Source organism: Syngnathoides biaculeatus, chromosome 14 (assembly GCF_019802595.1).
Source record: "Syngnathoides biaculeatus isolate LvHL_M chromosome 14, ASM1980259v1, whole genome shotgun sequence".
NCBI lineage: Eukaryota > Metazoa > Chordata > Actinopteri > Syngnathiformes > Syngnathidae > Syngnathoides > Syngnathoides biaculeatus.
This window is the reverse complement of record NC_084653.1, coordinates 550,123-574,002: the sequence shown is the minus strand read 5'-3', so window position 1 is coordinate 574,002 and position 23,880 is coordinate 550,123. Positions and strand designations below refer to the sequence as shown.

General features: G+C 42.8%; 1 protein-coding gene across 8 annotated transcripts in view; it reads left to right on the top strand.

Moving 5' to 3' along the window:
* Positions 1–23,880, top strand: part of rab3gap1 (RAB3 GTPase activating protein subunit 1) — a 230,181-nt gene that overhangs the window by 188,866 nt on the left and 17,435 nt on the right. For all 8 annotated transcript variants that reach the window (XR_009798163.1, XM_061841834.1, XM_061841830.1 and 5 more), the window contains one exon: positions 11,262–11,377. Coding sequence is in view for 7 of the 8 variants with exons in the window: in XM_061841834.1 (XP_061697818.1) it covers positions 11,262–11,377 (116 nt within the window). In the remaining variant the exon portion in view is untranslated. The remainder of the gene's footprint in view (positions 1–11,261; positions 11,378–23,880) is intronic.

The following is a 23,880-nucleotide window of genomic DNA, read 5'->3' as shown; positions in this document are numbered from 1 at the left end:
CCCAAGACATTCTTAGCCAGCTCTTCTTTTAAAATAACCCCTACGCCATTTCTCTTCCCATCTACTCCATCGTGAAATAATTTAAACCCTGCACCTAAATGTCTAGCCTTACTCCCTTTCCACTTGCTCTCTTGGATGCACATTATATCAACCTTTCTCCTAATCTTCATTTCAACTAACTCCCAGGCTTTTCCTGTCATAGTCCTAACATTCAAAGTCCCTACACACAGATGTAGGGTTTGTGCATTCCTCTTCTTCTAATTAAACTGCTTTCCTTCTCTTTTTTGTCTTCATCCTACATTATCTGAATTTCTATCTACGCCTTGGAGATTAACATTTCCGGGTGCGGGTGTAGAAAGCCCGGCCCATGACCTAACTGTTGTCGAATTTGTATGATGAACGTTCTCACATATATTTTTGGCACAGTTTTACGCCGGATGCCCTTCCTCATGTGACTCTCTGCATTTATCCGGGCTTGGGACCGGCCGACAGGTAGCCCAATAATGTGCTGCCCAAACCTGCACATAATCAAAAAGAAACAATCAAATAAACAAAGTGAGCAAAAAAGATACACACTTTACATACTACCTAATCAATGTTAAAATTAAGGTCAAATGAAAACAATCACAATAAACACAGTCAGCACATAAGGTACACAAACCACATACTAGCTGTGTGATACAGCTGCAAATAAACATTAGAACACCTGTCTATCAGCTAGAATTCTGACCCTCAAAGAGCTGTTTGTCCGTCTTTAAAAGTCCACCTCCACTCCATGTATTATCGGAATCGGATGCACCTGTGTGAGGTCGTTAGCTGCATAAAGACACCTGTCCACCCCGTACAATCAGTAACACTCAAACTTGTAACATGGCCAACCAAATACCTGTCCAAAGACACCAGAGACAAAATTGTACAACTCCACACAGCGCTTGAAAGGGCTATGGAGAAATTGCCAAGCATCTTGGTGAAAAAAGGTCCACTGTTGGAGCAATCATTAGAAAATGGAAGAAACTAAACGACGGTCGATCTCAATCGGAGTGGAGCCCCATGCAAGATATCCCTTCGTGGGGTCTCAATGATCCTTAGAAAGGTGAGGAATCAGCCCAGGACTACACGACAGGACTTGGTCAATGACCTGAAAAGAGCTAACCCTATGGCACGGAAGGTTCCCCTACTTAAACGAGCACATGTCAAGGCCTGTCTTAAGTTTGCCAATGACTATTTGGATGATACAGAGGAGTCATGGTCCTGCTTTGGGGGTGTTTTTTTGCACGTGGGATGGGACGACTGCACTGTATTAAGGAGAGGATGACCGCGGCCATGTATTGTGAGATTTTGGGGAACAACCTCTTTTCCTCAGTTAGAGCATTGAAGATGGATCGTGGCTCGGTCTTTCAACATGACAATGACCCGAAGTACACAGCCAGGAAAACCAAGGAGTGGCTCCGTAAGAAGCATATTATGGTTCAGGCGTGGCATAGCCAATCTCCAGACCTAAGCCCAATAGAAAATCTTTGGAGGGAGCTGAAACTCCATGTTTCTCAGTGACAGCCCTGAAACCTGTCTGTTCTAGAGAAAATCTGTGTGAAGGAGTCCCCCAAAATCCTTCCTGCATTGTGTGGAGTGTTTGACCTCTGTAATTGCAAACAAAGGCTACTGTGCCAAATATTAACATTGATTTTCATTTGATTGTTGAAATACATATTTGCAGCTGTATCACCAAAAAAATCATCATTTAAAAAAATCGTACATATTGATTTCTGGATTTTTTTTTTAAGATTCATTTTCTGACAGTGGACATCCACAAACAATGAAAATTTCAGGCCCCTCCATGATTTCTAAGTGGGAGAACTTGCAATATAGCAGGGTGTTCAAATACTTCAACTTTTGCCCTACGTCGCATCTCAATGTATTACTTCCGCCTCTCCTCTGTCCTCTCCATGTTCCACTTCTTTTTCGCTAATCTCTTTCCTTGAATGACTTCCTGTATTTTGGGGTTCCACCACCAAGTCTCCTTCTCCCCCTTCCTACCAGAAGACGGACCAGGTACTCTCCTGCCCGTCTCTCTGATCACCTTATCTGTCGCAGTCCATTCTTCTCCTGTCTATCGAGAGCCTTTCCCTGTCCCTGGGACTGACCTGCAGATTGAACTTGCATATGCTCCCATAGGGCTGCCAAACACATCAACTGGCCTAAAGAGAAATTGAGGACTATTTTGTTTTCTGATGAGATTAAATTTGTTCTTTTTTGGTCCAGGGGCCGAACAGCGTTTGTGAGACACCCCCCCCCCACCCCCACTGTGAATGTAAGCCACTGTACACAGTGAAGACAGTGATGCATGGTGGCGCAAGCATCGTGATCTGAGCATGTTTCTCCTACTTCGGTGTAAGGCCTATATATCGCATACCAGTGATCATTGATTGGTTTACATATGTGAAAATACTTATAGAGGTCATGTTGCTTTATGTTGAAGAAGACATGCCTTTGAAATCAGTGTTACAACAAGACAATGACCCCAGATGCACTTGTAAATACACAGTCTTGTTTCCTATCCGATGAAGGTAATGTCATAGAATGGCCAGCCCAATCCCTAGACCTTAGTACCCCAAGAATTTGTGGGGTGACAGCAAAAATGCTGTTTATGAAGCAAAACTAAGAAATGTAAATGCATTGTAGAATGCCATGAAGGAATCTTAAAGTGGAATAACAGCTGAAAGGTGCCATGAGTTGGTGAACTCCATGCCACAGAGATGTGAAGCAGTTCTTAAAAAAACAAAAAACAAAAACAAAACTGTGGTTATATAATTAAACATTTAGTTATTCAAAGGATAGGTAAATCCTAGAAACAAAAAATCTTGAACAAAATAGTTTTAAGTTTCTAAAGTCAACGGGAGACTTTTGTTTTAACACACTGCTTTAAATAAATTGACTAATTGCACAGCAATAAGAGTGTGTATATCATGAATGCTGGTTCTTATTGTTTTTCTGAGACTCTACTGCACCTACGATACAGTCCCTTGTGAAAGTATTCGACCCCCTTGAACTTTTCAACATTTCGCCACATTTCAGGCTTCAAACATAAAGATATAAAATCTTGATTTTTTTTGTCTAGAATCAACAAGTGGGACACAAGCGTGAAGTGAACGAAATTTATTGAATATTTTATACATTTTAACAAATAAAAAAACTGAAAAGTGGGGCCTGCAATATTATTCGGCCCTTTTATTTTCAGTGCAGCAAACTCACTCCATAAGTTCAGTGAAGATCTCTGAATGATCCAATGTTGACAGATGACGATAAATAGAATCCACCTGTGTGTAATCAAGTCTCCCTATAAATGCACCTGCTCTCTGATAGTCTCAGAAGGAAGATATAATTATTTGTTTTTGTCAAGAATCAACAACAAGTAGGACACAACGGTGAAGTTGAACGAAATTTATTGGATATTTTAAACCTGAAAAGTGGGGCGGGCAATGTTATTTTTGCCCCCTTGCATTAATACTGTTGTGACACCTTTTGCTGCAATTACAGCTGCAAGTCGCTAGGGCAGCCTCATGGTTTGGGCCTGCTTTTCTTCACCAGGGACAGGGAAGATGGTTAAAATTGAAGGGAAGATCAATGGAGCCAAATACAGGACCATTCTGGAAAGAAAACCTTTTGGAGTCTGCAAAAGACCTGAGATTGGGACGGAGATTTATCTTCCAACAGGACAATGATCCAAAACACAAAGCCAAATCGACAATGGAATGGTTCACAAATAAACATATCCAAGTGTTAGAATGGCCAATTCAAAGTCCAGACCTGAATCCAATTGAGAATCTGTGGGCAGAGCTGAAGACTGCTGTTCACAAACGCTCTGCATCCAACCTCACTGAGCTTGAGCTGTTTTGCAAAGAAGAATGGGCAAGAATTTCAGTCTCTCGATGTGCAAAACTTATAGAAATATAACCCCAGTGACTTGCAGCTGTAATTGCAGCAAAAGGCGTCACAAGAGTATTAATGCAAGGAGGCAAAAATAACATTGCCCGCCCCACTTTTCAGGTTTAAAATATCCAATAAATTTCGTTCAACTTCACCGTTGTGTCCTACTTGTTGTTGATTCGTGACAAAAAAAAATTATATCTTCTTTCTGAGACTATCACAGAGCAGGTGCATTTATAGGGAGACTTGATTACACACAGGTGGATTCTATTTATCGTCATCTGTCAACATTGGATCATTCAGAGATCTTCACTGAACTTATGGAGTGAGTTTGCTGCACTGAAAATAAAAGGGCCGAATAATATTGCAGGCCCCACTTTTCAGTTTTTTTATTTGTTAAAATGTATAAAATATTCAATAAATTTCGTTCCACTTCACGCTTGTGTCCCACTTGTTGATTCTAGACAAAAAAAAATCAAGATTTTATATCTTTATGTTTGAAGCCTGAAATGTGGCGAAATGTTGAAAAGTTCAAGGGAGCCGAATATTTTTAGAAGGCACTGTACTTCATCTTGTTCCTTCCGGAATTTCTCTTTAATCTCTAGGTCACATCCTACCTGTGGGGCATAGCCGCTTATCACATTATACATGACACCCTCAATTTCAAATTTCAACCTCATCACTCTGATACTCTTTTAACCTCCAAGACATTCTTAGGCAGCTCTTCCTTTAAAACATGGGTGCTCAATGCGTCAATCGCGTGGCAGTTTTTTTGTCGATCGAAATAAAAGACATCAGCCGTATTTTTTTTTAACTTTAGCTCACCACGCATGCACAAACAACGACAGTACAGGAAAACATGCTGTCAGTGAGTTAAATCTTAACAAACATGAGTCTGGATGCTAGAGTAAAGAACACAAAAATGTACCACTTTCATACAGAATGTGAGGCATACTTTTGTTTCCCACGATGTCATTTTCGAAGTGTGTTTGCCTCATCTGCCAGTGTAGTGAATCGTGGCACGGCATTTTCGAATTGTTTATGAAAAATACGACACCGACATTCCGCCAAAAAGCAAGCTGAGAATGACAAAAGTGAACGTATTAAAATCCCGATTGGCCGCACAGCAGTCACTTTTCACACAATATACAGTAGTTCAACACCAAAAGCCACCACCGAAGCATCGTTTCTGGGTCCGTCACATCACACATAAAAGAGGCATAGCTGACTCCTTGTTCCAATCTTTTAGAAATAAGGCGGGAATATTATCTTCAATAAAATCTCTGCAGCTGTTAAGTAATACAGTTACACGGCGCTGTGAAGCCATGGCTGATGTGTGGAAGGACATCAGAGCTTGTGAGTGTTTCTCAATACAGTCGGACGAATCCACTGACGTAAGTCACAGCCCAGGTGTGCATTTTCATTCGTATGGTGTTCATCAACGTGAGCTCAGTAACAAAAAATGTTTAAAGTTAATTATGTTGTGTAATATTGGCTCATGCAGTTATGCAAGGCACACAAACATACATTTACACATAAAGAATCCTCAATATACTTTAAAATAAATGTTTTGCAGTGAGTGGGTAGATCTTTGTATCTGGATGCTGGTCATTCTATTTCATCATTGGTCATTCTAAAAATAAAAATAAGTCACCCATGTCGATCACGAGAGGCTGGATGCTTGAGATGTAGATCTTGGGGTCAAAAAGTCTGGGCACCCCTGCTTTAAAATAACCCCGACTCCATTTATCTTCCCATTTAATCCATGGTAAAATGATTTAAACCCTGCTCCTAAACTTCTCGCCTTACTACCGTTCCACCTGCTCTCTTGGATGCACAATATATCAACCTTTCTCCTAATCATCACGTCAACCAACTCCTGAGCTTTTCCTGTCATAGTCCCAACATTCAAAGTATCTACACTCAGAGTTAGGCTCTGTGAATTCCTGTTCTTCTTCTGCCAACGAACCCGGGTTCCTCCTTCTTTGTCTTCGACCCACAGTAGCTGAATTTGCACTGACGCCCTGCAGGTTAGCAGTGCCGGGGGCAGGTGTTGTTAACCCAGGCCACGACCAATCCGGTATGGGATTCTTTCAATGAACACTCATATTTGTTAGGCACAGTTTTATGCATGATGCCCTGCCTGACGCAACCCTCTGCATTTATCTGGGCTTGGGATGGGCCTACAGATTGCACTTGCTTGTGCCCCCATTGGGGTGCATGCTGTATGTATCTATATTAGCTATATTAACCGACTATCAAAATGACTAAGTTGGCTACAAATACATAATGAGCATTCATGATTAAATGTTTATTTTTCCTTCAGTGAATTCTGTAGAGAACGATGCACCACGTGACTGCTATGTTGCATGATGCCGCGTCAAGTTTAACCTCATTACAATATTATTGAATTATGTTTCATTGCTTTGATGAAATTAATGAAATGCAATGAAGAAATCGGATTTTTGATGTCATTTTTATTTTGAGGATTTGAAAAAACAACAAAAAGGAATGTGCTTAACATGCCCTTATCTGGGCACTAAACAGAGTGCAATAAAAGGCAACCTGTGTTTATAAAAAATAAAACAGCAGCCTTTTGAAAACAGCTACTTTGTTACTGAATATGTGCCTATGACACAATTGTGTTCTTACCCATAATGCAACTTCTGTTTTCGGACATCACTGGTCAGCTACTTCCATCTGTGAACGGTTTTCTATGCTTTATTATCTCCCGGGTTGCAACAAAACTTGCAGCAGTCGTGGAGTTTGGAGATGCAATGCACTTCTTCAATTTATTTTTGCGCTCCTCTAATTTCTTCGGATGTAATGCAATCGCACTTTTCCTCTTTCCCAACTGGGTACTCGGCTGCAAATGTAGCATGCCTTCATTGGAAATGTCTTTCCGCATTACTCTTTTTGTCATTTGACACTTTCTCTCTATAAAGCAAACATTCAGACAATCCATCCGCATTGGCAATGAATGCAAATGATTCGGTCCAAGAAACATTAAATCATCTGTTCTCCTGTTATTTTTCCCCATGGGATACATGGCCCATCATACACCCGCCGGTTTGTTTACAACAGCCACCTGCCTATTATCCCGCCCTGCTTTGTAGCATGAGGTATAAGGCCTCGAACTTTACCAAAGGAATGTGCGTAGAACAATTACCAATATCACTTAATACAAAGGCAAGGATGTTTCTAATACAGTTCATGATGTGAAATGCTTTGGCTTTTCAAAGAAATAAAATGTTCTTTACTGTAATTCTTTGCTTTGAGGACAACAGGTCTGTTTGGATCCCGAGACAATAGAGCACCCCTCACCACCACCCTTAATTCTTTGTGTGGAGGCAGGACTCGTGCATTGGTCCTGGATGATCAATCACTCCCAGTGTTCTCTGGATCAGTGATCAATGCTAGGGTCCCACTTATGACACCAACTGTTTTGTTGTTGTTTTTTCCCCTTTCCGAGAGAATAAGTAAGGAATCAATCTTATCATTTTGGGTTTTTATCTTAAAAAATCTGGAAAGTTTTTCCAAAGAGAAGAAAAGGTACAAGTCTTAAGATTTCTCACCCCTTACTGAAGCCCGGGGGGGGAGGGGGGCATTCGTTAAATCAAAGTGAGAAACAGGGAAAGAAAAAACTGTACAGTTGCACCAAGTATAACACAGAGTGAGTAGTCTTATAAAATAATGATCAAGCATGTGAAGGTTGTTAAACATAACTAGCAAGTTACACACAATATGACAGAGGAAAGAGCTAGAAGTCACAGCAACACAATAAAGGCTGTGAAAGTTGAATAAAACTAATAGAAGTAATATTTGGTTCATATAAAACAAACATTTTCCAATGCAGTTGCTCCTTCACCACAGCAGATCGATTTTAAGTCTTCATCACTGCAGGCAGACACTGCAACGATCTTCATGTTGATCTTCCTTTCCATTATTCTCTCGGTCATGAATAAGACCCCAAGATAGTTGAACTCCTCCACTTAGGGCGGGATCTGGAGAGGGCCCACCACCGATTTGCAACTGAGGATCATGGTCTCAGATTTGGAGGCGCTGATTTTCATCCCAGCTGCTTCACACTCTGCTGCAAACCACTCCAGTGAGAGTTGAACATCACCTCTTGAACAGCCAACAGAACAACTTCATCTGGAAAAAGCAGAGATCCACTCCTGAGGCCACCAAACCAAACCTCCATCTGTGTCTTGGCTGCAGCTACAGATCTGTGCATAAAGGTAATAAACAGTATCGTGACAAAGGGCTGCCATCCCGGAGTCCAACACTGACCGGAAATGAGAATTTATACGGCCCAGGCTCTTACACTGGTCGTACAGGGACCACACAGCCAAAATCTGGGGAATACAGTTGACCGGGGGACATGAATAACTTCTTCTCCAAGTCCACATAACATGTAAACTGGTTGGGCAAACTCCCATGCATCCTCAAGGACCCTGCCGAAGGGGTAGCACTGCTCCACTGTGTTACGCCAAAGATGAAAACCACACTGCTCCTACTGAATCTGAGATTTGACTTCCCAACAGACCCACCTTTCCAGCAAATATAAGTACACCCATACCTGCTTGACACCTCGAGTCCCAACTCCTCTCAAGAGGACTGCTACGAGAATCCAGTCCAGCTCCTCTCAAAAGGACTTCTGCCAGAATCCAAGCTGTGTGTGGAGGGGAGCCTTATTATTTCCAGTTGCAACATCTCGACCTCAGACACCAGCTCGGCCTCCTACCCCGCCAGAGAGTTGATATTCCAAGTCCCTAGAGCCAGCTTCTGTACCCGAAGATTTGATCGCAAAGCCTTTGCCCACCGCCAAGGCCACACTGCACCCGACTCCTATGGGCCCTCCCACAGATGGTGAGCCAATGGGATGGAGGACCCACGTTACACTTTCTAGTGCCTGTCTGGCCAGGCCATGACCCGTAAGGCCCAGCCCCACCTCAAGGCCTGGCTCCATACGGGGACTGTGAATGCATTTTATTTTGATTATTGTTTAAGATTTGCAGTAGAGCAGCATCTTTGGTTTCGTTGATGGTTTGGTCGGCCATCTGACTTGGAAATGGTGTAGCCCCTTGGTGTAGCGACAATGATGTCATGGAGATTGGATCTGCTTAACTGGGCCAGTCTTAGTGTGTGCGTGTGTGTGTGTGTGTGTGTGTGTGTGTGTGTGTGTGTGTGTGTGTGTGTGTGTTTCAATGTGTTGTGGATGGTGCAGTGGGCATATGATTGTGTGACAAGTGGGGCCAAGAATGACTGTGAAGTGCATTTCAACAAAAGACCACTATAATCAAAATGCACAAAACTGAGGAGACACAAATCATATGAATAAATAATCAGTCAATAATAATCAATAATCAATCAAACTGAGGAAACACTGAAGTTTCCACACTCCAAGTGACAGTCAAGGCAAGCCACAGAAACATAAAATGACAAGCACGTAACGTCAACATCAGGAACAGTACAGAAGAGAAAAGAAAGGCCGGAAATCAGCACAGAAGGAAGTGTCCATCACAAGCAGTTAGTGCAAGTGCAGTAGAAGAGTTGGGCCCAAGGCATTGCCTGAAAGATAAGAGTGAGCCCCATGGGCAAAATGGCATTGAGTTGCACTTTGCGAGGCCAGATTAGGACACCAAAAATGATGGGTGAGTAAAGTTTAACGTCCCCAAGAAAAGACAATATCCACATGTTTTCCTGTTGCAGTAATGAATTTGCATACCTCACAAAAGACAAAATTACCTCGTAACCACTGAAGAAGCTGGCCAGCTTAGTAGAAAAGTCATAATGGAGGTTAGCGCAATATGAGGTTAGCAAGGAGGTGGGAGGGGGTATGAGGAGGTTAGCGCTGATATGGCGGTCAATTGATTAGGGCTAGAGTCCACAACATGTATTTGGAAAGGCACAACCTTGCTATTTACTAAGGACTCAAGTAGACTCAGAGAGACAAGACATCGCAGATCCAGTTTCCCCTTTCGCAAGGATGTCGTGTTTGTGGTTGTAGTAGAAGCGGCACATCAAGGAGGCTCATGGTGTAGCACCCTCCAGTTTCTTTAGTATGTGAGGAGATCAGCAAGTGCCATTGCGCGCAAATTTTGCGCAGCGTATAGTTAATTCATGACATGAAATGACTTCACAATCAGCAGAGTTACTGACTCAATAGGTGACACGAAGACAAAGCGTGGCCCACTGAATATGGCCCAATTGTTCAATGCAGGGATAGCACAGAGTTCAGTGGGGTTTCTCATTTTGTAACTTGTCACAAAGTTAGTCAAACACATCCTCAGACATAATTGTGTAGTCAGTTGTGGTGTCGAAGAGTATGTCATGTTGGATTGTGCATCACGTAAAATTTTTCCAATGTTATTCACGGTGAAATTGCCTCAAAGTTGGCAAAATATCTGCCTTTATTATTTGTTAGGTGGCCAAAGTCATTTGGTATCCGGATTTGAACCCTGGTTTTCAGGACTGTGAGGCAGATCTCCTAACCAGTCAGTCACCGTGCCGCATAATAAATATTAATAAATATCTACCTATGGCTGTCTAAATGTCTCTGTTTGTCCGTTCATCTGTCCATTTAAAACAAGGGCGGTCACCTCGTCATTAAAAAAATGGTGGTTTGTTGTTAGGGAATTTACGACCATGCCAGGCATCATTGTATATATCATTGTATGCCGATTTATATCACTCACCTAAACCACTCAAGAGCATTGAGAGATGTAAATCAAAGATTTAAGATCAGAATCAGCTTTAATGGCCAAATGTGCAAAAGCACACAAAACTTTTTTCCGGCAGTCAGTGCTGCCCTGGTACAACATGCAGAACAAGGAACAACATAGCAAGAGACATTTCTGTTTATAGGAACTATTCCTTATAAGACGTGCAAGATGTAAAATCTATACAATGTCAATTGTGCAGAGGGAGCAGTTTAAAGTGACGAATCGTACGTCTACAAAACATAAAATATATATATTACTAATACTTATTGGAACAGCACGATGTGATGTCAGGATCAAATAGCAATTGAACTCTGGGATAGGCTCCAGCTCTCCCGCAACCATTGTCAGAATAAGCGGCATGGAAAATGGATCGATGGAAACTACAAGCGAAACTTAATAACAGATAAAGACAAAAGCTCATTAAGAAAAGCACATCGTGTCCAAACAAGACCAAGACTTTGTGTTCAGTGTTTATATCAAATGGTGTTTCATTTAACCATTTCAGAGAGCCTGCACAGATGTTTGATCTGTTTATTAAAACGTGATTGGTTTGAATATTTTACAATTTAAATATCGAGGTATCCATTTGTCACATTTGCCTCCCTATAGGATTCCATTGAATTTTTGACTGCCTTGGAGATGGTCATCGTACAGTTTCGGTCTCTGAAGACTAAATTTGGTATTGCTGAGACTGTGAGTGAGGAAGAAACAGAGGAGCTAACACGGTAAGTTTGTTTAGATTTCACTTGCTTGCTCAACATGACTCCCTGAGGTCAATGAGAACACAGTGAAACTTTAACAACCAATTCCATGACAATTTATTGGGTCTTTTCACAGTCCACACTGTCACCATAATTTAATGTGTGAATTATTATTTGTCATATGAGTATAAGCAGAAGTTTACAAGTGAGGATCAGTATAACCCTGCTAAAAAATTTATATAGAACATTTGTAAAGAATTTCTATAGAAACATTCTATAGAAATTCTATAGAACTTTAGGACCCAAGTTCTATAGAAATTCTATAGAAACATTCTATGGAAATGCTATAGAACTTTAGGACCCAAGTCCTATAGAACTGTTCTAAAGCAATTGTTCTATAGAACTTTGTTCTGAAGTTCCACAGAATTGTTCTAAAGAACTGAAACAACATTGCTTGTACATTGTATTCGTAAATTGCATTAATGTGACAATCCCACATACAATCAACATAGCCTTTGAACATAGACACAACATTGCCATGCTACATGGAAATTGAGCCATTAAAACAAACATTCTAGAGTGAAACCTTTATTATGCAGTGTGAAACTACAGACAATTCCAAACAATTGGGTTCTTCAGCCCACAGTAATACATGCATGTTTTACACCGAGAACAAAACATTTTTCCGTCATTTAGAACAAATAACGTTTAGCTTAAATTATGTTACAAACAAAATAAAATACAATATTCCACTATGTGAACTTTAACTATGTGTCTCTCATACTTACTATCCATCCTGGTTCCTCCCGTCCTGTTTCCTGCTATTGCCACCGGATCTGTCAGGCACATATTTCAGGCATGACGTGGCCACATTTTGTACATCACTCAGGGTCCCCTCGTGGTTTCGCAAGACAGATTCTGAGTTCAAAATTAAGAGACCTGGTTATTATTACGTCTGGCAAACACTACAACTATCAGTTAGGAATCTATCAAAAACAAGAGTCCATATTTTGTTAATAGAAAGAGCATTTGAAGGACCTCATTGTTCGGAAGTCTGCAAACAGCACACAAAATACTTTCAGTTGTATTAATAAATGCAATATCGTTTGAAAGTTAAAACAAGAACAAAATCTTCACCTGATTCTCAACTGTATATTACTGGTAAAAAAAAAAAATACATTCTGTACAAAATATATAATACTCAGTTACCCCTTCAGGATCCATTTACGTTTTCCTTGAGGATTACCTATCCAACTTTCAACATTTGGAATTTCTGCAAATCAAAAAGAAGATGGCAAAATTAGGAATTAATTTGTTGTATAAAATTAAACTCAACAACTTTTTCCATACTTAATCATACCAGATCTGCAGAAGCAGAAGGGTCTTCCGTCACCTTCTGTTCAAGGACAGTGAAGTCTGCCAGATATTTTATCTGTACAACGTTAATGTCCTCTTCTTGTGCTGCCCTATGGTCTTGATGCCTGTCGGTGTCCCTTATCTCAGTAAGCAGCATCAGCCCTTTTTTTTTTTTTTTTTTGGCACCCTGAACAACAACACATGCACAATGTAAAAGCACAAATATAACAAAAAGGTCTTAAGACGAGTTATTTGTAGACATTTGGCTTACTTGCTTCTTACATGGGCCAATTCACTTTGGAGGAATGGGGGAGGCTCATGTTTGGTGGTGGATGGCTCGAGGTTAATGGTAGGTCTTGGTTTTTAAAGTTCTTAAGTTTATTCATGGTGACGGTGAACTACCTGTTCCACTGCCTAAAACAGTATGAATAAAACTGAATATCATCGTAACCAAGTTTTTTTGTATTGAGGTTTTTGGGCCAGATTTCTTCTTATAAAGTGCTTTAAACAGAACATGCATTTACTTTGATGGTCTTGCAGCGATGGCATCACTTTCCAAATCCTCTACTTCAGGAGGGTTTTGGAGCTGTAAATAAAATAAACAATGACCTCCAATATCACATCACTGAAAAGTTGATATAGTCATGACATCAATTCATTGAATTCCTGGACTCTTTGAAAAATTAAAACTAAACATCCCAAATTATACATTTATATAAAAAAATACTACATCAATGAATGACACTGTTGATATGCATGCAGTGAAAGAATTAAATGAGACATGCCAATTATGATTTGACAGTCATGACTATTTATATATTGTAACAAATACTTGATGCATTTTATTATGTGACTTCAGCATGTGTATTTACTCTGATGTTGCTTGAAAATTGTTCTATAGAAATTTTCTCTACAAATTCTATAGAAACTAGAGATCAAGCACTGTGCCACTTCTGTTCTTCAAACCTTTCTGCAGAATTTCGACAGAAACATTTTGTTCTATAGAAATTCCATAGAATGTCACAGCCAAAGTTATATAGAACAACTTGTTCTATGCAAATTATATAGAATTTCTATAGAAAATTTTTAGTGGGGAAATCCACTAAAAACAACAGAACTCTAAAAACTGTCCGTTGTTAATGACAGATCTTTTTTTTTTACATTAGATAACACAGTAAACTGAATCTAAATGGGCTTTCTTTAAGTATAATAAAATGATAACATGAAAGGGTACCTCTGGATCACGAGTGATAAGCACATTCATATAGCCAGTCAGCTGCTAAGAAGTGAAACTAACATAGCCATCTCATTCTTCGTCAGTATCCCATGTTAAACATAAAAAAATAGACACTCACTGCAGGACACTACTCACAGAATACCTAAAAGAGAAAAACTTTTCTCTTGTCCACGTAAAGCTTTCCCGGTAATTTGCCAAAAACAAAGTCGAACCTAAGTGAGTTTTGGGAAGTACAGTAGTGTTCAAAATAAGAACATTCCAATGTGACTAAACAGATAAATCCATGTTTTCAGTATATTACATATCAAACGAGTTACAAGTAAGTGCAGTAGATTTTCAGAAAACCAACAAGATGCTACATTCAATGATGTACACACTCTTAAGTCAGTGCAATTAGGCAATTTGTTGAAAGGGCTGTGTTAAAAAAAATAGCTGTCTGCTGTTGACTTTACAAACTGAAAACTATTTTGTATAAACTATTTTTGTTTCTAGAACTTATTAATCCTTTCAATCACTAAACTAATACTTGGGACCCTGGGATTCACTGCTGAACCCTCTTGAGAGTCGTGGGCCTATCAGCGAAACACTTAAAGCCCACTTGATCACTCGTAGGGTTCCATCACTTATTTGAACATCCCACAGAGCCTCATCGGAGCCAATGTATGCATGAATAGAGGGATATTAACATCTAGTCCTACATAATACATCTGATAATCTGGGGAACCAGTGACTGCTGTGAAAGGGCAGCTGACAACAAGGGAAAGACCTTGTGACAGCCTGAAAAGACAGCTGGCAGGAGGGAATAAACCCCAACGGGGCCACCTCGGGCTAGCTACCCGTGGCAGCGAGGCCCCGGACAATTGCTTTATGGGTTCCACCCAACATTGCTACAGAAAACTCTAAGAAGAAAACACCCCCCTGAGCCTGTGAGAGCGGAATGGAAAAGACTATGAGAACGATTATTAGCATAAATGAAGCTCCGACAGGCAAAGAAGGATTTAAGCTCTAAATCTGCGTTGGTGGTTGGGCAAAGGTTCCCTCCTCTCAAGGCCTGTGGATTCACCAGGGCAGGAATCAGTGCCTAAAGAAGGGACAGAGGGTAAGTCGCATTGACAGCGACTTTTTGAGAAGCAGGTCGAGTCAGTTGGCAGACGTTCAGCAGCAGGATACACACTGCAGTCTTCAGGACATCAACACCCCTGTCCCAGTGGAGGAGGAGGAGGAGGAACTGGGCACAGGAGAGCAACCTGGACCAAGTCACCACTACAACCAACCGCAGAAATAAAACAAAGATTCAGGGCCGTAGGCCATTGATCAAATGGCCAAAGGCCTACGACAAGGCTTTGTGGAAGAAAGTCAACATGGATCTCTGCAGCATTTTGGAAGGGATCCGAGGCACCAGTACAAAGAAACTGGAAAGGATGGATGATCTCATTTATACGTACAAAAACACACCAGATGTCCTGCGATTCCTCTGGAAGCTGATCAGGGTTGTGTGGCAGAAGAGGGAGATACCAACTGCCTGGCGTAGAGCTGGAGGAATTCCTATCCCAAAGGAGAAGGACTCATCAGAGATTGGACAGTTCCAACAGATCAGCCTCCTAAATGTAGAAGGGAAATTTTTCTTCAGTGTGTTGCTCACGGGCAGAATACCTGCAAGGTAACAACTTGATTTACATGTCAACCCAGAAAGCAAGAATACATGGCTTCTACGGATGCATAGAATACACTAGCATCATCTGGCATCAGATCAAAGTCACCAGAAAAGATGGAAGAGATCAGCATGTGGTGTTTTTTGACCTAGCAAACGCCTTTAGCTCTGTGTCCCTCATAATCTTCTGTTGACAGCGCTTGACTATTTCAAGGTCCCAGCGGTTTTGGTTTGGGCTGACTTCAAGGAGATCCAGCTCTATGTAACAACAGCAGGGTACACCACTGCATGGCAGCACCTGGAAGTGGGAATCATGGCTGGGTGTACTGTCTCCCCACTGCTATTCACCCTGGCCATGGAGGTCATCCTCCGAGCCCCTAAACCATTCCGGCTCGGCTCCGGTATAAGCCACCTCGGCGCCGAAGATGAGCCACACTGGCCGGCTGCGATGAGCCGCGATGGCTCCTCTCCGCCACGGAGGTGGATCGGACGGGGAGGCAGTTTGGCATATAATCTGAATATGGCTCAAAACAATGGTGTAATATTGCCCCGGTAACTTAATTTGGTACTGTGATGTTCTCCTTTTCGAAAAGAGCTTCCGTGTCAGAAGGGGCGTATTCGTCTCCCATAGTAGGGTCCACCGCGTGTTTTCATTGGCGAATGTCCGGGTAACGTCACGGACAGGGGATGCAGCCAATATGGCGACCACTTGGATGTCGTAGAATGACACTTCTGCAACTTTGCGCATGGATGACACACTCTCTGCTCACATTAACTTGGTGGGCAACGAATAAGACCTGAGGTGATACTGCCTGCAGTCAGAGCCGACATGGATCTTCTTCTTTTCCTTTCAGCTTGTCCCATTAGGGGTCGCCACAGCGTGTCATCTTTTTCCATCTTAGCCTATCTCCTGCATCTTCCTCTCTAATCCCAACTCCCGTCATATTTTCCCTCACCACATCCATAAACCTTATCTTTGGTCTTCCTCTCGCTCTTTTGCCTGGCAGCTCCATTCTCAGCACCCTTCCACCAATATACTCACGCTCTCGCCTCTGAACATGTCCAAACCATCGAAGTCTGCTCTCTCGAATGTTGTCTCCAAAACATCCAACTTGTGATTGTCCTTCTAATGAGCTAATTTCTAACACTATCCAACCTGCTTACTCCAAGCGAGAACCTCAACATCTTCATTTCTGCCACCTCCAGTTCTGCTACCTGTTGTTTCTTCAGTGCCACCGTCTCTAATCCGTACATCATGGCCGGCCTCACCGCTGTTTTGTAAACTTTGCCCTTCATCCTAGCAGAGACTCTTCTGTCACATAACACACCAGACACCTTCCGCCAGCTGTTCCAACCTGCTTGGACCCGTTTCTTTACTTCCTTCCCACACTCACCATTGCTCTGGATTGTTGGCCCTAAATATTTGAAGTCCTCCACCCTCGCTATCTCTTCTCCCTGTAGCCTCAGTCTTCCCCCTCCACCTTTCTCATTCACGCACATAAATTCTGTTTTACTTAGGCTAATCTTCATTCCTCTCCTTTCCAGTGCATGTCTCCATCTTTCTAATTGTTCCTCTGCATGCTCCCTTCTTTCACTGCATGTCACAATATCATCTGCGAACATCATGGTCCAAGGGGATTCCAGTCTAACCTCATCTGTCAGCCTATCCATTACCACTGCAAACAGGAAGAGGCTCAGAGCTGATCCCTGATGCAGTCCCTCCTCCACCTTAAATTCTTCTGTCACACCTAAGGCACACCTCACCATTGTTCTGCTGCCATCATACATGTCCTGTACTATTTTAACATACTTCTCTGCCACACCAGACTTACGCATGTAGTACCACAGTTCCTCTCTTGGTACTCTGTCATAGGCTTTCTTTAGATCCACAAAGACAATATGTAGCTCCTTCCGACCTTCTCTGTACTTTTCCATTGGCATCCTCAAGGCAAATAATGCATCTGTGGTATTCTTTCTAGGCAAGTATTCTTTCCATCTATTTAGCAGACAACTGGCACCAGTCAACACATTTCCATCTCTATCCTTAATCACCCTTACCTGCTGCACATCCTTCCCATCTCTATCCCTCTGTCTGGCCAACCTGTGGAGATACTTTTTTCCTTCTTTCGTGTCCAACCTGGTGTACATGTCGTCATATGCCTCTTGTTTAGCCTTTCCCACCTCTACCGTTGCCCTACGTCGTATCTCGATGTATTCCTTACACCTCTCCTCAGTCCTCTGTGTCCCACTTCTTCTTCGCTAATCTCTTTCCTTGTATGACTCCCTGTATTTTGGGGTTCCACCACCAAGTCTCCTCCCCTTTCCTACCAGAAGACACACCAAGTACTCTCCTGCCTGTCTCTCTGATTACCTTAGCTGTCGTAGTGCAGTCTTCCGGGAGCTTCTGCTGTCCATCCAGAGCCTGTCTCACCTCTTTCCGAAAGACCGCACAGCATTCTTCCTTTCTCAGATTCCACCACATGGTTCTCTGCTCTACCTTTGTCTTCTTAATCTTCCTACCCACCACCAGAGTCATCCTCCACACCACCATCCTATGCTGTTGAACTACACTCTCCCCTACCACTACTTTACAGTCAGTAACCTCCTTCAGATTACATTGATTGCACAATATATAATCCACCTGCGTGCTTCTACCTCCGCTCTTGTAGGTCACTATATGTTCCTCCCTCTTCTGGAAATAAGTGTTCACTACAGCCATCTCCATCCTTTTTGCAAAGTCCACCACCATCTGTCCCTCAAAGTTCCTTTCCTGGATGCCGTACTTACCCATCACTTCTTCATCGCCCCTGTTTCCTTTACCATGTCCATTACAATCTGCACCAATCACAACTCTCTCGCTGTCTGGGATGCTCCTTCCAGAATTTCTCTTTCAACTGTAGGTCACATCCTACTTGTGGGGCAAGCCGCTTACCACATTATACATAACACCTTCAATTTCAAATTTTAGTCTCATCACTCGATGTGATACTCTTTTCACCTCCAAGACATTCTTAGCTAGCTCTTCCTTTAAAATAACCCCTACTCCATTTCTCTTCCCATCTACTCCGTGGTAGAATAATTTAAACCTTGCACCTAAACTTCTAGCCTTACTAACTTTCCACCTGCTCTCTTGGATGCACAGTATACCAACCTTTTTCCTAATCATCATGTGAACCAACTCCTGGGCTTTTCCTGTCATAGTCCCAACATTTAAAGTCCCTACACTCAGTTGTAGGCTCTGTGCATTCCTCTTTTTCTTCTGACGACGGATCCGGTTTCCTCCTCTTCTTCGTCTTCGACCCACACTAGCTGAATTTCCACCGATGCCCTGCAGGTTAGCAGTGCCGGGGGTGGGCATTGTTAACACGGGCCACGACCGTGTGGGATTCTTTGGATGAACGCTCATATTTGTTTGGCACAGTTTTTTCCCCGGATGCCCTTCCTGACGCAATCCTCTTCATTTTTCCGGCCTTGGGACCGGCCTACAGATTGCACTGGTTTGTGCCCCCATGGGCTGCATTAATCAGAGCCGACATGGATCACGTCACCAAACTTACCACAACCAAAGCCTGCACTGCACAATTGTTATAAAAGCTCCAGGAAAACTTGGAGCTGGCTCGCATGAAGATCAAGCCAAGTAAACATAGAAGCATCTCCATTGTCAATGGAAAATTGTCAAACCTACCGCTTTCACATTGGTGAAGAACCAATTCCAACCGTCTCCCAGAAGCCTGTAAAGACCTTAGGCCGGTGGTACGATGCCTCTCTTCAGGACAAAGAGCAAGTAGAGCAGTTCAGAAAGGATGTGGCCAGTGGTCTGGAAAGGATCGACAGAACCCTGCTTCCTGGGAAGTTGAAGCTTTGGTGCTTGCAGTACGGACTACTTCCACGACTCCTTTAGCCCCTAACCCTCTATGAGATCCCAATCTCAAAGATGAAAATCTGGAGAGGCTGATCAGCTCATTTGTAAGGAAGTGGGTTGGCCTCCCAAGGTGCCTCAGCAGCATTGCACAAACAAGCCACCAGACAGCGGAGAGCTGGGCAGTGCACGAGACTGGAAGCTGCTGGCAGACCTGGACAAGAAGCTCTGCTTTCCATCTGAGATTGCAACTATCACTCTATAACCAGATGTAGTGCTTTGGTCTGCGTCTCTGAAGCTCGCCTACATCATCGAGCTCACTGTGCCCTGGGAGGGGGCAGTGGAGGAGGCGTATGAGCAGAAGCAGCTGAGGTATGCAGGACTTGCGGCCAAAGTGCAACAGCAAGCTTGGAGAGCAGAGGTACGCCTGGTGGAAGTTGACTGCAGAGGATTTATAGCCTCTTCAACATCAAGGGTACTCAGAGAGATGGTAGTCCGAAGGAAGGCCCATCGGCAGGCAGTCAGAGAACTCTCCAAGGCAGTGGAAAAGGCCAGCCAGGGGCTGTGGATAAAAAGACCCCAATGGGCCTTTAGGAGATTTGATGGCACCTAGGGGGTGAACCTGGGGCGCTGGGATTCACTGCTGAACCCTCTCGAGAGTGTCGTGGGCCTATCAACGAAACATTTGATGATGGAAGGAAGCCCACTTGATAACTTGTAGGGTGCCATCACTTATTTGGATATCCCACAGAGCCTCATCGGAGCCGAATTATGCATGAATAGAAGGATATTAACATCTTCTTTTCCTTTCGTCTTGTCCTGTTAGGGATCGCCACAGCGTGTCATCTTTTTCCATCTAAGCCTATCTCGTGCATCTTCTCTCTGTCCTCATGTCCTCCCTCCCAACATCCATCAACCTTTTCTTTGGTCTTCCTCTCGCTCTTTTGCCTGGCAGCTCCATCCTCAGCACCCTTCTACCAATATATTCTGAATATATTCTGTCACGCATCTCTGAAGATGTCCAAACCATCGTAGTCTGCTCTCTATAACCTTGTCTCCAAAACATCCAACTTTGCCTGTCCCTCTAATGAGCTCGTTTCTAATCTTATTCAAACCTCTTCAATCCAAGCGACAACCTCAGCATCTTCATTTCTGCTACCTCGAGTTCTGCTTCCTGTTGTTTCTTCAGTGCCACTGTCTCAAATCCGTACATCATGGCCAGCCTCACCACTGTTTTATAAACTTTGCCCTTCATCCTAGCAGAGACTCTTCTGTCGCATAGAACACTAGACACCTTCTGCCAACTGTTCCACCCCGCTTGGACCCGTTTCTTCACATCTTTACCACACGCTCCATTGCTCTGTGTTGTTGACCCCAAGTATTTGAAGTCACCCACCCTCGCTATGTCTTCTTCACTCCTCCTCCGCCTCTCACGTTCATGCATTCCTCTCCTTTCCAGTGCGTGCCTCCATCTTTCGAATTGTTCCTGCACCTGCTCCCTGCTTTCACTGCAGATCACAATATCATCTGCAAACATCATAGTTCAAGGGGATTCCAGTCTAACCTCATCTGTCAGCCTGTCCATTACTACCGGAAACAGGAAGGGGCTCAGCGCGGATCCCTGATGCAATCCCACCTCCACCTTAAATTCTTCTGACACACCAATGGCACATCTCACTGCTGTTCTGTTGCCCTCATACATGTCCTGTACAATTCTAACATTATTCTCCGGCACACCAGACTTGCACATGCAGTACCACAGTTCCTCTCTTGGTACTCTGTCATAGGATTTATCTAGGTCTACAACGACACAATGTATCTCCTTCTGATCTCTGTACTTTTCTACTAGCATCCTTGAGGCAAACAATTCATCTGTGGTACTCTTTCTAGGCTTGAAACCATACTGTTGCTCACAGATACTTACTTCTGGCCTGAGTCTACCCTCCACTACTCTTTCCCAGAACTTCATTGTGTGACTCATCATGTTTATTCCTCTGTAGTTTCCACAGCTCTGAACATCGCCTTTGTTCTTAAAAATGGGGACGAGCACACTTTTCCGCCATTCTTCTGGCTTTTACTCCCCTGTTAGCATTCTATTGAATAAGTATGTCAAAACCTCCACAGCCACCTCTCAAAATTGCTTCCATACCTCCACTGGTATGTCATCTTTACATTTTTTATTCTGTTGAGTGCCTTTCTAACTTCCCCCTTACTAATCATTGCCACTTCCTGGTCATTCATGCTTGCCTCTTCGACTCTACCTTCTCTCCCATTTTCTTCATTCATTAACTTCTCAAATGACTCTTTCCATCTACATACCACACGACTGGCACCAGTCAACATATTTCCATCGCTATCCTTAATCACCTTTACTTGCTGCACATCCTTCCCATTTCTATTCCTCTGTCTGGCCAACCTGTAGAGATCCCTTTCTCCCTTTCATATCGACCTGGTGTCGTCATATACCTCTTGTTTAGCCTTCGCCACCTCTACTTTTGCCCTTTGTCGCTTCTCAATGTATTCTTCCAGCCTCTCCTCAGTCCTCTCCATGTCCCACTTCTTCGCTAATCTCTTTCCTTGGATAACTTCCTGTATTTTGGCGTTCCACCACCAAGTCTCCTCCCCGTTCCTACCAGAAGGCACCCAAAGTCTTCTCCTGCCTGCCTGTCTGAGTACCTTGGCAGTTGTATTCCAGTCTTCTGGGAGCTCTTACTCTCCATCTTGAGCCTGTCTCACCTCTTTATGAAAGGTCACACGACATTCTTCCTTCCTCAACTTCCACCACATGATTCTCTGCTCAACCTTTGTCTTCGTAATCTTCCTACCCACTACCAGAGTCATCCTATACACCACCATCCTATGCTGTCGAGCTACACTCTCTCCCACCACAATTTTACAGTCAGTAACCTCCGTCAGATTACATCATCTGCACAAAACATAATCCACCTGCGTGCTCCTACCTCCGCTCTTGTAGGTCACTCTATGTTCCTGTCTCTTCTAGAAATAAGTGTTCACCACTGTCAATTCCATCCCTTTTGTGAAGTCCACCACCATCTGATCCTCAAAGGTCCTTTGCTGAATGCCGTACTTACCCATCACTTCTTCATCACCCCTGTTTCCTTCGCCAACATGTCCATTGAAATCTGCACCAGTCACAACTCTCTCTCTCTGGGATGCTATGGACAACTTTGTCTCGTTCCTTCCAAAATTTCTCTTTCACCTCAAGGTCACATCCTACTTGTGGGGCATAGCCGCTAATCACATTATTCACAATACCCTCAATTTCAAATTTCAGCCTCATCACTCAATCTGATACTCTTTTCACCTCCATGACATTCTTAGTCAGCTCTTCCTTTAAAATAACCCCTACTCCATTTCTCTTCCCATCTACTCCATGGTAAAAGAATTTAAACCCTGGTCCTAAGCTTCTCGCCTTACTCCCTTTCCACTTGTTCTCTTGGATGCACAATACATCAACCTTTTTCCTAATTATCGTGTCAACTAACTTCTGAGCTTTTCCTATCATCGTCCTAACATTCAAAGTCCTTACACACAGTTGTAGGGACTGTGCATTCCTCTTCTTCCTCTGCCGACTAAGTCGCTTTCCTCGTCCTCTTTGTATTCGACCTACATTACCTGAATTTCTACCTAGGCCTTTCAAATTAACAGTGCCGGGGGCGGGCGTAGTTAGCCCGGGCCACTACCTATCAGTCATGGAAGTCATTTGATAAACGCTCATATACTGCAATGGAAAAATTAACCCCACCACTCTTCAGTTATATAGCTGGGTTCACGACCCTTTACATGCTTCTTTTCCTGTCCTGTCTTGTTGTAGCTTGTACTGCAGCTGCATGCAACACTCATATAGTGAGGAAAACAAGTATTTGAACACCCTACAATGTTGCAACTTCTCCCATTCTGAAACTTTGCTGCCTGTCCAATGTCAGAGACAATTTAAAAAAATTAATTCAGAAATCACAATGGATGATTTTTTTTATTTGTATGTTAATGCTGCATTGCTGGATTTGAACACCTGCCCATCAGCAAAAAATTTGGACCTCAAACACCTGTAAATCCACCTCTAAAAATCAACCTACACTCCACTTATTATTCTAGATTAGAAGCACCTGTTTGAGTATCATTAGCTGTATAAAGACACCTGCCCAATCCACATAATCAGTAAGACTCCAACTCCTAACATGGCGAAGACCAAGACACAGAGTTGTACACCTCCACAAGCATTGAAAGGGCTTTGGACCAATTGCCAAGTTGGTTGGTGGAAAAAAAAGGTCAACTGTTGGCACAATTACAGTGAAGGGAATAAGTATTTGAACACCCTGCTATATTGCAAGTTCTCCCACTTAGAAATCATGGAGGGTTCTGAAATTTTCATCACAGGTGCATGTACACTGTGAGAGAGATCA